Source organism: Podarcis raffonei, chromosome 12 (assembly GCF_027172205.1).
Source record: "Podarcis raffonei isolate rPodRaf1 chromosome 12, rPodRaf1.pri, whole genome shotgun sequence".
Classification (NCBI taxonomy): Eukaryota; Metazoa; Chordata; class Lepidosauria; order Squamata; family Lacertidae; genus Podarcis; species Podarcis raffonei.
In genome coordinates this window covers 58,541,110-58,555,359 of record NC_070613.1, presented here as the reverse complement: position 1 = coordinate 58,555,359, position 14,250 = coordinate 58,541,110, and the positions used below count along the sequence as shown (strand labels likewise).

The window sequence follows — 14,250 nt, the reverse complement described above, 5'->3', positions numbered from 1 at the left end:
CAAGTATGGTTAATATGCACAGAGACAACAATCTACCCACGAAAGAAAAGTAGAAAAGAGCATGCCAACTTCTCTGAGCCTCTGAAGTGACTTTTACTTCAGACCTCAACCTCGGCCCTCCAGATGTGTTTGGCCTACAACTCCCATGATCCCTAGCTAGCAGGACCAGTGGTCAGGGATGATGGGAACTGTAGTCTCAAAACATCTGGACGGCCGAGGTTGAGGAAGCCTGCTTCAGAGCATGTTTTTTGTAGCACCCTTGAGTGCTTGAGAACAGGATCAGGCTGTGTCCTTCCTTGGGTGCGGATTCCCTGCTTCACATATTGCTAAGGAAAGGCACTTTTCCCCACAGACATTTCACATGTCAAGCACTTCCCACAGGAAAGGCACCAATATATAAGAACAAAAATACAATGAAAACTGTGAGAATGATCAGTAACCTGAGAGTGAACACAGTGGAACTTATGAGTAAAAATACTTAGGATTGCAGTATAAGACTGCACAGTCTTTACCAAGTTACCCAGGATCTTACTCCATTGAATTGAGTAGGACTTACTTCTCAGTATACATGCAAAGGCTTGTAGTATATGACTCAATTTACAATAATAAAAAAACACTCCATGGATTTTCTTTAATTGAAGAATTTAAAGTGGACTGGAGGGGGAGGTCTGACCTCTCCACCACTTTTAACTGATCTCTGAGAAGTGAAGGGGAGGAGAAAGGGAAATAATAAGATGAAAGATATTCTCAAGCCCTTTCCAATACACACCAGTGCATCAGAAAGATCTCCTGGAGGCGTACTATAATAATAATTTATTATTTATGCCCTGCCCATCTGGCTGGGTTTCCCCAGCCACTCTGGGCGGCTTCCAACAAAATATTAAAATACAATAGTCTGTCAAACATTAAAGGCTTCCCTAGCTGCCTCCAGATGTCTTCTAAATGTCAGGTAGTTGTTTATTTCCTTGACATCTGGTGGGGGGGTGTTCCACAGGGTGGGTGCCACTACTGAGAAGGCCCTCTGCCTGGTTCCCTGTAACTTGGCTTCTCGCAGTGAGGGAACCGCCAGATGGGATTGGACTAGATGACCCTTGGGATCCCTTCCAACTCTACAATTTTATAAATCTGCTTTTCCAAGCCTGGGCAGCAGTTGTTTTAAATCCCTCTGCTAGCCGCTTTTTAGTGCACACTGAGAGCAGGGCCACATCCACAAACCACTTTTAGTGCACATGACTTTCCCCTCCCAACCATTCTTGAGACCTGCAGCTTCCTCCTCACCAAGCTACAATTCCCAACACCCTGAAGATGCATGATGTATATGAGAACGGGGGGCGGGAGGGCGCGCGAAGAAGGCGCAGCCCGGGAAGCCTCTCGCCTCCTCTGGGCGGCGCCTTTAAGAGGCAGGGCTCGGCCCGGTCACGGCGCCCTATCCCTCCCCTTCCTGCCCCAGGCTCTCTCTCGAGGTCCAGAGGCAGGAGCTGCCATTCTCCTCTTGCAGAGGTTGCTGCCGCATTTGGCTTTGGTTGCAAGTGCTTTGGTTTCGCGGCGTTTCCGTGGAGCAGATGCTGCTGCCTTTTTCGCTTGCACAGCTCGCCACTCTGTTGCTGCAATGCCAAAAACAACGCAACTCTTTGCTTGCAGGCAAAGTTACAGAAAGGTAGCCGTGTTGGTCTGCCATAGTCAAAACAAAAAAATATTTTCCTTCCAGTAGCACCTTAAAGACCAACTAAGTTAGTTCTTGGTATGAGCTTTCGTGTGCATGCACACTTCTTCAGGCAAAATAATCCTCCTCTCTTTTCCCCGCTCCGCCTTCGAGTTGCTACAGCCTTAATCCACCTGTGGGATGTTGTTGAACTACAAGTCCCACCCACCCCAGCTAGCAAGGCCGGAGCTCAGGGATGATGGGAGTTGTAGTCCAACAAGAGAGAATCGAGCGGCTGCTCAGAAGTCGACCGCCGTGCCATAGATTAGTGTGGCGATCGGTGCGCTCGTCCCTCGGCGCCTCTCCCCTGGCTCCTGGCGAGCCGGTCCTGGACCTCCAGGTGCAAAAGGGAAAGCGGCGGCGGCGGCGGCGGCAGCGAGAGGGCGGGTGTCTCTGGGCAGCAGCACCAGGTACCCCCCCCCGGCAGAAATACTCTCCTCTGGCCCTTCCTGGTTGTGTTAATCAGCCCCCCCCCTTAAAGGGAGCAGACAAGAGTGAATGGCTCCTGCTCTTTGCGAGTTGCAGCTCCTCTCCCCACTCGCCCGCGACTTGGAGTCTCTTCTCTCGGTCCCGCGCTTGGCCCCCAGGGGCCCCTCGAGTCCGGCATCCTCTTCCCGCGCCGGTCCCTCGTGCGGGAGCACTTCCTCCGGGGGAGGCAGAGGGTGGCCGCGTGGTTGGCGGCCCTCTCCTCTCATCCTCTTCTGGTGGCCTCGGATCGCTGCCTCCTGGTCCGGCGTGGTCTCTGCATCTACTTCCTTGACTAGTGAAATATTATTATTAACTCATACCCCGCCTTCTTTAGCTGAGATTCCTGCACTGAAGGGGTTGGACTAGATGACCCCCGGGGTCCCTTCCAACTCTACAATTCTTCCCTGACAGGGACTCACACACACTCCTTCGCACTCGCTCCGCACCCTCCCATCCCGACACGTCTTAATGTCCACACAGAGGTGGAAGAGGGAGGGGAAAAGGAAGTATCTTGCTTCAGTGCTGACTCTTGCAGAAGAGAGAACTTTGCAAAGAAGTACATGATCTTTGCAGACGTACAGGGGCTAAGGACAGTTGTTTAAGAGACTGCATTGCATTCTGAATAGAATAATGGGCAGCCTGTTTGTCGTCGTCATCATCATTTTATTTATTTATTTAATCTGAGGGATAAGTCCTGGCTCCTTTAAGGAAGGATTCAGGATTCTAAAGGAGTGGTTGTGCCTCCCCGTCTCCTAAAAGCTGTTAGCCCCCATGGGAGGTTCAGGAACAGCAAAACACGAACAAAAAAAAATCAGGAGAGCCAACCTCCTACTTGAGAACTGAAGTTTAAGAACAAAGGTTCCCCTGTGCAAGAAGTGGCTTGACCCTTGGAGGGGTTGCATTAAACAACAACAAAAACAATGGCCAAACAAGCTGTGTTAATAAAATGGCATCTGTACCTGTATTCTCTCTTCCCCCTCCCACTCTAGAGTTAGACTGGGGAAATTCAGGTTCAAATCTTCATCCAATCATGTGGTTCACTGGACAGCCTTTGAATTTATTACCTGGGCTTTGCTACAGAGTCCCGGGGTAGGTTACAACCATTGATTCGGTTTTATGTATTTATATTGTTGCAAACCGCAGTGATATATTTTTATGATGCAGCAGTACATAAATATTTTTATAAACAATAAAACAAACAAACAATGTAATATGAAAGACAGATTAAAACAAATTACCAAACAACAAACAACAGCAAGGTTGCTTTGGTGTTACAATGGATAGGGGCCGCGCTGAACTTCTTGGAGAAGGGCTGGGATAACATGGCAGGGGGTGGGGAGGTAGCTTTTGGGGGTGTGGGGTCCTCTAAAGCTCTGGGCCTGCAGTTGATTTTGCTTTTCCAAAGCTCTTTTCATGCTCTTCTCCCCCCTCCCCCATTGCTTCCCACCAATGCTCACATACTTCTCTTTTAGCTCTGGAGTTGGCTTGGCAGTTTGAGGAATCACTTGGGCAGATGTCACTGTTGGGCTTCTAGCTGCCGGCATGTTGTATTCTGCATTGTGTATTCTGTTATGGACAAGCCCCCCACCCACATTTTTTCGGTATTGAGTGCTCCCTGCCCACATCTTCTCTTCACACATTCCCTTGTGTTCACAGTTAAAATGCTAAAATTCAGTCCAGCTGTTTTGCTTTAGGGCACTGGACCTTGTTGCATCCAAAGTATCCCTGGCGTCATGCATTTGTTCCAGTTGCAGTGTTGGAGAGACCAGTTGTTTATTGGTGGACATGCTGATATTTTACAAGTTACAGCATGTCAGCTCTGCTGGTCTTGTTTTCAGAACTGTGATAGCCATATACAGTCATACCTCGGGTTACAGACGCTTCAGGTTGCGTCTTTTTGGGTTGCGGACCACCGAAACCCAGAAGTACCAGTACGGGTTACTTCCGGGTTTCGGCAGTTGCGCATGCGCAGAAGCGCTAAATCGTGCTTTGCGCATGCGCAGAAGCACCGAATCACAACCCACGCATGCGCAGTCACGCTGCTGCGGGTACGTGCATCCCGCACACATCACGTTCGCAACCTGAGCGTCCACTGTAATTCTACTGTCTTGTGCACATCTTTGAGGTTGGATAAATACAGGAGTTGGTTTATTGTCCCAAGGAGCAGAAGGTCTGCACCCTCCTATCACAGCTGTCTCTGCTCAAAAAAAGTGTAACGCTTTAGAAACCTATTTGACCAGAGGAGACGACAGTAGAAATTAAGATATTATAGACCAAGGGTCCCCAAACTTTTTAGGAACCAGGAGCACATTTGGAAATCTAAGAAGCTGTCAGGCAGCCCCACCCCCACCCCGCCAAGCCACACACAACAACAACAGCAACAACAGGAGAAGCACCTACACACAACCCAGAAAAGAGACAAAAAGAAAAAGCAGGCCATCACCCCAAATGCCTCCCAAAGAGTGTTTTAAACCTAAATTTAAAACAAAGAGGAGGAGCTGGGAGCCTTGGGCATCTTTGCTGGATTGATGCAGAAAGATGAATACAGTTTTGTTCCTGTGACTATAAAAAAGATTGTAGTCATCTTCATTTCAATCAGTCTCATTTACCATCTGAGTCAATCAGTCAGAATCCATGTTGTCTAGTAGATTAAAAATACATTTTTATTTTAAACCTAGAACTTATTAATGTGCTTAATTAATTAATTAATTAATTAACTTCTATTTGTACCCTAGCCTCTGGACTGGTGGCATTTAAAAAATCCCCCAAAACATAATTATCCATGAAATAATAAATAAAGTGGGGCTTCTACTCAATAGATAATTTTAATAAATAAGTTTAATAGTTAGCAACTAAGGGCCTTTTGTATTCTTTTCTTTATTGCACATATCCCAGAGTTGAGCATTAGCATTCAATCTATGTTCCTATACTACATGGCTGAAGGATGGTGCAGATTAGGTCCCGCTTTTCCCAGCCAGCTCAGACTCTTTTTTTCACCTAGCCTAGCATTGTCTAATCAGCCTGGGAATGGCTCTCCTGGGACCTTCTGCCTGCAGAACACCTGCTCTGCCACTGAGCTATGTTCCCTGCCTTAAATTGGGCCCAGAAATTCAATTGTCTGGGAACTGGTGTGCGCAGGGCTGTGTACCACCTGTGCCCCTAGACTGCCAGTGGAGATGCACACCAACAGCAAGCTGTGCTGAGTGCCCACCTCCATTCATGGCATGGTTCCTAACCCAGCAAACATGTTGATTTGGAAATAATGTCTCCTCTACAAAAATCACATCTGCTTCTGTAACGTACTCTGTTTTAACAGAGCTGTAAGTACATTGCTCATGCAACCTTTATTATTTTGCTTATTATTCAGTTTTGCTTTCAGGTGGCAAGTTACTTCTATAAAAATCAATATTTACCAATTAAAAATTGAACCCTCTCAAGCTTGGCTCGTTCATTTCGCTGCTTCCCTGCTCCTCCAGAACTCAGATTTTCCAATCCCTTGAACTGTGTGTCACACTATCTATCAATCTGGCTGATGCCAAATGTACTTATAGATTAATCTCTTCGGACTGGAATGGGCTTCCTGCCACCTGCTATATGTAACGGTCCATGGTTCTGTGTAAATCAGCTTTAAATGTATTTATTTTAAAATCAATATTTGTGTGTGCCTGCAAATTTGTGGCTATTTCTGAACTGAGCTTTTTTACCCTGTTCATTTTCTCATGAATATTATGCTTAGGGTATAGTTTAACTATAATTAAAATATTGAATTAATAAGTGAGGTTCATGAACCGTGGTTTTTAACAGGCTTTTTTGTTTTGCTTTAGTTTTACAACATTAATAAGCAGCTATGGATCCTGTGTTTACTCCGCTGGAATGCCTGCTTCCCACTGGTATTGTATCTACTGCTTACATTTCTTTTAAGAGTGTTTTTGTTGAAATGCATCCTGAATGCACCACATTAAAAGGCTGCTTTAGTGATGGGCGTTGTTATGTAATATTTGAAGAGACTCAGCCTTGCAGCCCTACCGCAAATGCAGAATCTGGTAGAATCAGTGTTTCGTTTTAGTTATTTGTTATGAATCTCTGCACTAGCACTAATGCAGTTACAATGGGAGGCTGTGCAAATGGTTTGGGAGTAGAATTTAACAATTTTGATTTGCCTGGGTAGAAATGGTTGGGTAGACTGTCTTTCAAAAGCAGTGTTCATGCTCCCATAGCCATTACAAGGGAATATGGGATAACTATAATGATTCTTCTCAACTTCAGGAGAAAAAAGTCATTTATTCCCCATTCTGTGATTTGTCTTTCGCTCCATGATATTAAAGTTTAAGAGCTGCTTTGAGATCAGAGTGAGCCTATCCAAATGGCTGAATTACCCAACTCATAAAAATCATTGCTCTTATTTAAAATTTTTAATTGGGGTGATGTTATTTCAAGATGGTTAGACTTTTCCCCACTATATTCAACATGAGTTAAATGAACATAGACGCTCTGAGCATCCCATTGTAATGCTTTGGGTCTTTAACTGAAAAGCATTTAAAACAATTTATTTTATTTTCCAAGTTGTTGGCCCGTCTCTGCTACTTTCTTTTATAGAGGCAATAACACACTTCATTTAAGTGCGGCTATTTCACCTACCTATGCATTTCAGGTAGCTGGAACTTCATTCATGGGTCTTTAATCTGTACCACATGTTTGTTGTGCATGTCTGAATTAATTAAACTTACTCATTTCAGTTTATAGCTTGCTTGGTGCTTACAGGCTGTCATCCTGAAGGAATTGCAGCCCCTAAAAGTTCTTAATGTCAAATTATTTTTGACATAATTAGCTACATTCTTTCTATTGCTTGTAATGAACCAACTAATAGATGGCCAATCTGTAGCACGTGCGCCACAAATAACAAAAGTAGGGGTTTGTGGAATACGTGGGGTGGCCTGATTTGCCAGAGAGTAAGGTCTCCATCCTTGACAACCTCTTGTGTGCCAATGCGAGAGGGGGGAGGGGATTATTGCTTTGTTTTTGTTTTTATTATGTATTTTGCATTTTTCACTTGTATTTTTATGCTGTGAACCACCCTGAGATCTGTGGATGAAGGGCAATATACAAATTTAAACAAGAAGAATAAGCTGAAGGTCACCCAGTGAGCTTTCTGACAAAGTGTGGGTTTGAACCTCCATCTTCCTGATCTTGGTTGAACATACTAACCGCACCAATGTTACTGCTGTGTGCTGTGGGCAGAAGCTTTGGATGAAATAGACCGAGGACACTTAGTACTTTTGCCTGTGAGATGAATGCCAGCCAGGAACTGGCACTCGCCAATGTGGAGGCCTGGTGGGCCAAATTTTGCTCATGAATCAGAGGTTTCCGACTGCTGCTGTAAAGAGATGGTTGTCTCAATCCACGTTTTGATGGGATGTCTACTTCTGCCCCTTTTTTGTTAACCCATGCCAGTTCTTATAATTACCTGCCATTCATTTGCTTTGATTTTGGGTAGGGGTAACACTCACTATTTTCACTTTTGGGGACTGAGCAGTGAATTAAAACAGCGATTGATGTATCTTAATTTTGTGAGAAAACTGTGTATTTTTGCCTGCTTGCAAAAAGGTGGTGTGGGTGACAGCAAAAGCTGCATTTGCAGGACCTGAAGGGAAGTAGGGGATTTTGCTTTTTTTTTGTCAGTGTTGAACTGCCAGTTATAAATGCCATTAAAATAATCTGACATCCAGTTGTTTTTAAGGATTTTGCACAAAACTGTATTTTGTAATGCAGGTTGCAGAACTGAATAATTAATGGAGCCAGGCTTTCTAGATTGCAGTCTTTACAATCGCCGGTTTACTTGGTGGTTGAGTTGACACTGAACAGACGACTGCTTAGGCCATCCTTCTAGTGGTTATGCGTCTAATATGTATTGAAGAATCCAGAGGTCCGTGGGCCAGATTTAGAATTATCTATGTGGCCCATGTCAGATGTGGTCTAAAACTGGGCTCTGTCCAGACCGAAGGTGGATTACATCTGTAGTACCACCATCATTTCCTGTGTGTGTGTGTGTGTGTGTGTGTGTGTGTATTTCTCCTTCAAAGACACACAGAGAGAAATAGAGGGCGGAGGGGAGAGATACAAGAGACAAAATGAGAAAAAGTATTAAGAAAACCAGCAGCGGACAGAAAAGGAAAAGGAAGAGAATGACTAGTATAAGGTGTCAGTTATTAACAGTGGATCCCATATTGCAGGTTATACTTAAAGCTGAGCTCCCTTCTTGTATCTCCCTTTCCTTATCTATGGGCATTGAGATGAAAATAACTTTAGCACCTAGACTGAGCACCAAGGAACTTCTTCTCTCCCCCCCACCCCCCTTCCCTATTCGTTATGGAAATTGTTCTGAATAGAGTTATACAGAGTCACTGACATAGCTTTGGGGTGAAAACAAATTCCTTGCTTTATTGCCTTATGAAAGTGCTTCAAGTAGTTTGATGCAGAGCGTTACAGCACTAGTGTTATTAAGTTCAGAATATCAATACGAGTGAGCTTCTGTGACATTTAAAAAGATCTCTGCAATACTGTTAATTTTGTGTTATTGGTGGTTGTACAGCTCTTGATAGATTAAAGGGGGGGAACACCCTGACATTCTCAAAAGTGGTTTGCAGTGATTGAAGCAACACTGAAGACCAAATTGGAGACAGCCAGCCATGTACTCAGAGAGTGATCCTGTGGAAATGCGCAGGGCCTTCATTCACACTCCAACCCTTAAGTGTCCTGCATGTTTAACACCTCTCAGGCAAAGTCCCTTAAATAACAAAGGTGCAAAGGTGACTTAGTTAAAGTTAATAGCAAAACCTTTTGATTATATTATAGTCAACTTGCATGGTGAATAATGCAAGCATGCATTTCTTGCTCCTGTTCCCTATTAGACGTTTCAGCTGTGTGTCTGTGTGTAGTTCTCACTTCAGAAATAGTGAGAATAATACCAACTTTACAATGCCCTTGTCTGAATTCTGTAGAATGTTGGGGAGTTTATGAAAATCTCAGTACTGTACACTCTTCTCTGAGAAACTTAACTGTGAACATACGGTGGGCCTGATGCTTACTAGATTCTGCATTATGTTTCCCAAACTGTTCATATATTTTGGAGCAGTCATCGCCAGTCTTTTGACAAGGCATCACTTTTCACTCCAACCTGCCACATGGAACCCACTTTTCCATTGTGTGCCGTTCTGTTTCTCCCTCTCTGTCTCTCTCCTTCCCTTCTTTCTCCTGCTCTTTGCAAAAAAGCTTTTTTTAAAAAAAAAGGCAAAAGAAGGTAATAATTGTGTGCCTCATGCAACACACTGTAAGTTGGTCTGTAACTCAGTTTGGGGTCTCAACCTAACAAAACCCCATAATGTGTAATGTTTCTCTGCATAGTCACTTGGAAGTGATCTCGTAGGTGACTAGGAAAATAGCTATTTGCATTACTAGTTTACATATAACTAGTTAATTACTGGTATAATGTGTTCTGCCTGTGCGTTGTAGTACAGCATAAAGTGTCTGCACCTAGATTTGTAGCCCATCCCTAGCCAGAGTTTAGATATTCAGAAATAATACCCAGCCATGGCTAAGGAACACAAATAGGGCTTCTTTGGGGAAATGAGTGCAGCTAAGCTAATTCATCTTCTCAGCTAGTAGGCATAAAAATTTGATCAGGAACACATTAGGTCCTTTGATTTCCCTCCATTTTCTGAAAACTTGATAGTGTCTCCAACGTTGCCGTAAGTTTCATTTCCTCCCCCAAAGAACTGTACTGCTTTTATCAAATAATTGGGGGGTTTAAAAGCATAATTTTACTCTGAAAAGTAATTATGTGAAAATAGAGTCTACCCTTTTTACTGAATACTGAGTCTACATGTGTATACCCCTTGTCAAAAACCACTTTCTTGAGAAATGAAACTAATCCGTTGAGAGCTTAGTGAATGGGTGCTACTAAATGAGGAGCGTTATCTTACATGGAGCAACATGGTGTTGAGTTGGAACATTTGCCTGCCTTTCACGGACTCTCACCTCTATCCATGACCTTCCCGTTCCTCATTCTTTCACCGGTTAATTTTTGTCACTTTCGGTCTCCATTACAGTTGCTCCTTATAGGACCTCTCCAGCCCTGCACCTGGGCTAACAGGTGTTTCTCTGCCTGAATGGATAGCTTCTCAGCCCCTTCTGTATCTAAATTGAATGTTGAGTCCTCAAGAAATACATACTTGGGGTAAAAGAGGGAGAGAGGCATAGGACTGAATCCTGAGGGTTAGTCCCACCCGTAGAAACAAAGTAAGAAATTAGTGATAACTGACTTGATGCCCCATTGATTTCAGCAAAGGCTCTTGCACTACTTTGGTCTAAGGAGAGGTCGCACTGTAAAATTGGTACCATACACACATGGAAACTGAACATCAAGTTCACAATTCTTTTCTCTGTTAAGTCTGTAAGTCGATTTTTCAAAAAAAAGCATGATCAGTGATCATATTTGTAGCATGCACTTTCTCCAAGGAAGTCAGGCTGTTATTCATTTGCACTCAGGAATCTATTCCTGAATTCAAAGCACATCATTTTATGGATAGTGCACATGTGACTTTTAGTCACCAAGCACAAGAACAAAAAGGCCCAGGAAGAATCGGACTCTTGCCAGCAGAAGCTGCCATATCTCGATGTTCATTCTGTTCGTGAATGACAGGGTTCAAGTGTTCTCAATAAGCAGTTCCCTTGTACTTGTACAACCTTTTTTAAAACTCTGAACAAAATCCCTGGCCGAATTCTTCAGCAGTGGCTGAGATCATCTATACATTATGGAAGGAATTCATAAAGCTATTCTTGTGGTCATTCTTCTGAAAATAGGGAGGACAGTCTCAGGAATTTCATTGTTTGCCTAGCAGATCTTCTCGGCCGATGGCTTTTTGTACTGCTTCCCAGTCTGCAGTCTACTGCTTTTGGTCCTGTAGATGTTTTGCCTTTTATTGTGCTTGAATTTGTTTTCATATTCATGTCTTATTTTTCATTTCACTTTTAATTAGTTTCATTATATTTGATGGCAAATGTTTAGTTTATCTCCACTGTTAATAGCCTAATTGTTTCTCTTGCCTTAAGTAATATCTCGTTAACTTTATATGCCATCTTTTCCACATCATCTGCTGAATTAATTTCCTGTGCATGGAGTTGTATTTAGTCTGCAGCGTTTTTTCCAAAACTTTCCTAATTAGCATTTTTATAGCTGCATTGGGTTTTTCTGTTAAGAATTAAGCTTCAGAGGAGACTTAATAAAATAAGTATTATCAGTTGATTATCTTTTGTAACACCTCTACAAAGCTGGATATTGGTCTTGGGGAAAATGTTTGCAGAATTAATAGACAGTTTTAAAAAAAATGCAGTAGAGAAATATTGGAAATGCGAAAATAATTATTTTTAATATTAATATATTCTGGTTGTCTGATTCAGTAACATACGTGTTTTCCAGGGAAATTAGATATTTCAGCATTTACATCTTTGTAAGTATTTTAGGGCCTTTTCTGAATTGAATTTACAAAAGAAATGATTTTTCCTAGAACAGCAAACAGATGTTGCTAATGCTTAGGCTTCATCCTTTGGATTTCTCTCGGTTCTTAAAACCTCATGGTGCACAGACACAGAGCAAGTGTTGGCTCATAGCCCCACCATCATACTGCGCATAAGCAGGGCTCTGTGGGTGCCAACGAGCATTGATGGCACATTAGTGTAGATATCCATGCTGGCATTGTATCATGCCTGCACAACTGAGCTAATGCTTAGGCTTCATCCTTTGGATTTCTCTCGGTTCTTAAAACCTCATGGTGCACAGACACAGAGCAAGTGTTGGCTCATAGCCCCACCATCATACTGCGCATAAGCAGGGCTCTGTGGGTGCCAACGAGCATTGATGGCACATTAGTGTAGATATCCATGCTGGCATTGTATCATGCCTGCACAACTGAGCTACTGCAAATCAAATCACTGGGTCACCCTATGTTCTTGTACTGGCCATGAGGGAGAAGCAAAAAGATTTTCAGTTCTTGCCATCTGAATTGAAGAACATATATCACAATTTTAAAAATAGTCTCATCTTTTGGTAGTGAGAAATGTTTTTCAAACCTAAGGTAGTCTATGAAGGCAAAATGAAAATAGCACTTACACAGTCCAGAAGCCTTCAAAAGTATAGAGGAATCCTTTAATTTTCATCTGACAGCTGTTGAGCTTTTTCACTTTTCTTCCCCTTTGAAAAGGGTTATCACCAAGCGGTTTATGCTGCATTAATGTGTGACACTTTAAAGCAGCAGTGTTCTTAATTGGTAAAGGTACCCCTGACCATTAGTTCCAGTCATAGACGACTCTGGGGTTGCGGTGCTCATCTCGCTTTATTGGCCGAGGGAGCTGACGTTTGTTCACTGGCAGTTTTTCCTGGTCATGTGGCCGGCATGACTAAGCCGCTTCTAGTGAAGCCAGAGCAGTGCACGGAAACGCCGTTTACCTTCCCGCCAGAGTGGTACCTATTTATCTACTTGCGCTTTGACGTGCTTTCAAACTGCTAGGTTGTTAGTTGCCCATTTCCATAGCATGCATTGTGTGAAGAAATGCTTTCAATTGTTTTTCAGTCTCCTGCAAATCATATTCACTGGGAGACCCCTTGGTTCTAGTGCTTATGGGGGAGGCACCTCCATTTTCTAGATTGAACTGGAGAAGGAGGCACCATGCAATCATTTTAAAAACCCCTCGCTTTTGAATTTCTCAGGGGCTTCCAGTACTGTCAGCCAGGGGTGAGATTGGCAGGCACCGTGCTTTGATAGCTTCCATGCTTTCTGAAGGGGAGACCCAGAACAGCCGTGCCAGAAAACAAAAAAGAAGATTGCCTTTGAACCAGCCTTGTTGCGTTGGATAGCAGGTTGCCTTGGCACTTCACATTGATATTTTGCTTCACTTCAGATCTGACGTAGAGACTTCCTTTGGTGCATTTTTTGAAGCTTTGCTTTACTTCTCTACTAACTATAGTGGAAAAATCAACAAATGCCTATGGCATTTTAATTTTGGGGCAGAATTGGGTGAATTTTGTAGGCACAGTAGCCACTTCTGAGAAGAGGAAGCCTGCCAAATTTCAGACAAAGAGGTGTGACCCTCTGCTTTTACCTGTGGTGAAGAGGCAAAGGGTTGGGTGGGTCAGACTTGATTTGACTTCTCTTGCTGTCTGTAGCATGTTCTCCCAGAAGCTGCATTGGAATGCTATATTGGCTCCCAGTACGTTTCCGAGCACAATTCAAAGTGTTGGTGCTGACCTTTAAAGCCCTAAACGGCCTCGGTCCAGTATACCTGAAGGAGCGTCTCCACCCCCATCATTCTGCCCGGACGCTGAGGTCCAGCGCCGAGGGCCTTCTGGCGGTTCCCTCATTGCGAGAAGCAAAGCTACAGGGAACCAGGCAGAGGACCTTCTCGGTAGTGGTGCCTGCCCTGTGGAACGCCCTCCCATCAGATGTCAAAGAGATAAACAACTACCTGACATTCAGGAGACATCTTAAGGTAGCCCTGTTCAGGGAAGTTTTTAATATGTAATGCTGTACTGTTTTTAACACTTGATTGGGAGCCACCCAGAGTGGCTGGGGATACTCAGCCAGATGGGCAGGGTATAAATAATAAATTATTATTATTATTATTATTATTATTATTATTATTATTATTATTATATTTACCCTGCTCCCATTTCATTCTTGATAGAGTGGGTAATACTTCATGGAAATGTATGGAAGTATTCACTAATGTACTGCTTGGTACATGCTTACAGCAGTATGTGTGTGTGTTGTCACATAGCAAAGAACAGAGAGTTGGAGAGATGCTATCTGATTGCACACATACACATAATCACTGCAAATAAGTGAAACATTAATGCGAATGAAACTAGGGTCAGGTCAGGGTAGGGTGGGGGTGAAGAAAAGTGACTTACCTAATAACTAGCAAAACAGATTATATTTGAGATGGCTATGGACAAAAGCAAGATTAAATAAGGTGTGTGTGTGTACAAGAAATCAGAAATAATTGACTATGCATGCACCATCCTCACG

The 14,250-nt window shown here is 43.3% G+C and overlaps 1 protein-coding gene across 9 annotated transcripts in view; it reads left to right on the top strand.

Moving 5' to 3' along the window:
- Window positions 1-1,989: 1,989 nt before the first annotated feature.
- Window positions 1,990-14,250, top strand: part of TPK1 (thiamin pyrophosphokinase 1) — a 259,313-nt gene continuing 247,052 nt past the window's right edge. For all 9 annotated transcript variants that reach the window (XR_008327150.1, XM_053359643.1, XM_053359645.1 and 6 more), the window contains exons 1-2: window positions 1,990-2,112; window positions 5,995-6,060. Coding sequence is in view for 8 of the 9 variants with exons in the window: in XM_053359643.1 (XP_053215618.1) it covers window positions 6,018-6,060 (43 nt within the window). In the remaining variant the exon portion in view is untranslated. The remainder of the gene's footprint in view (window positions 2,113-5,994; window positions 6,061-14,250) is intronic.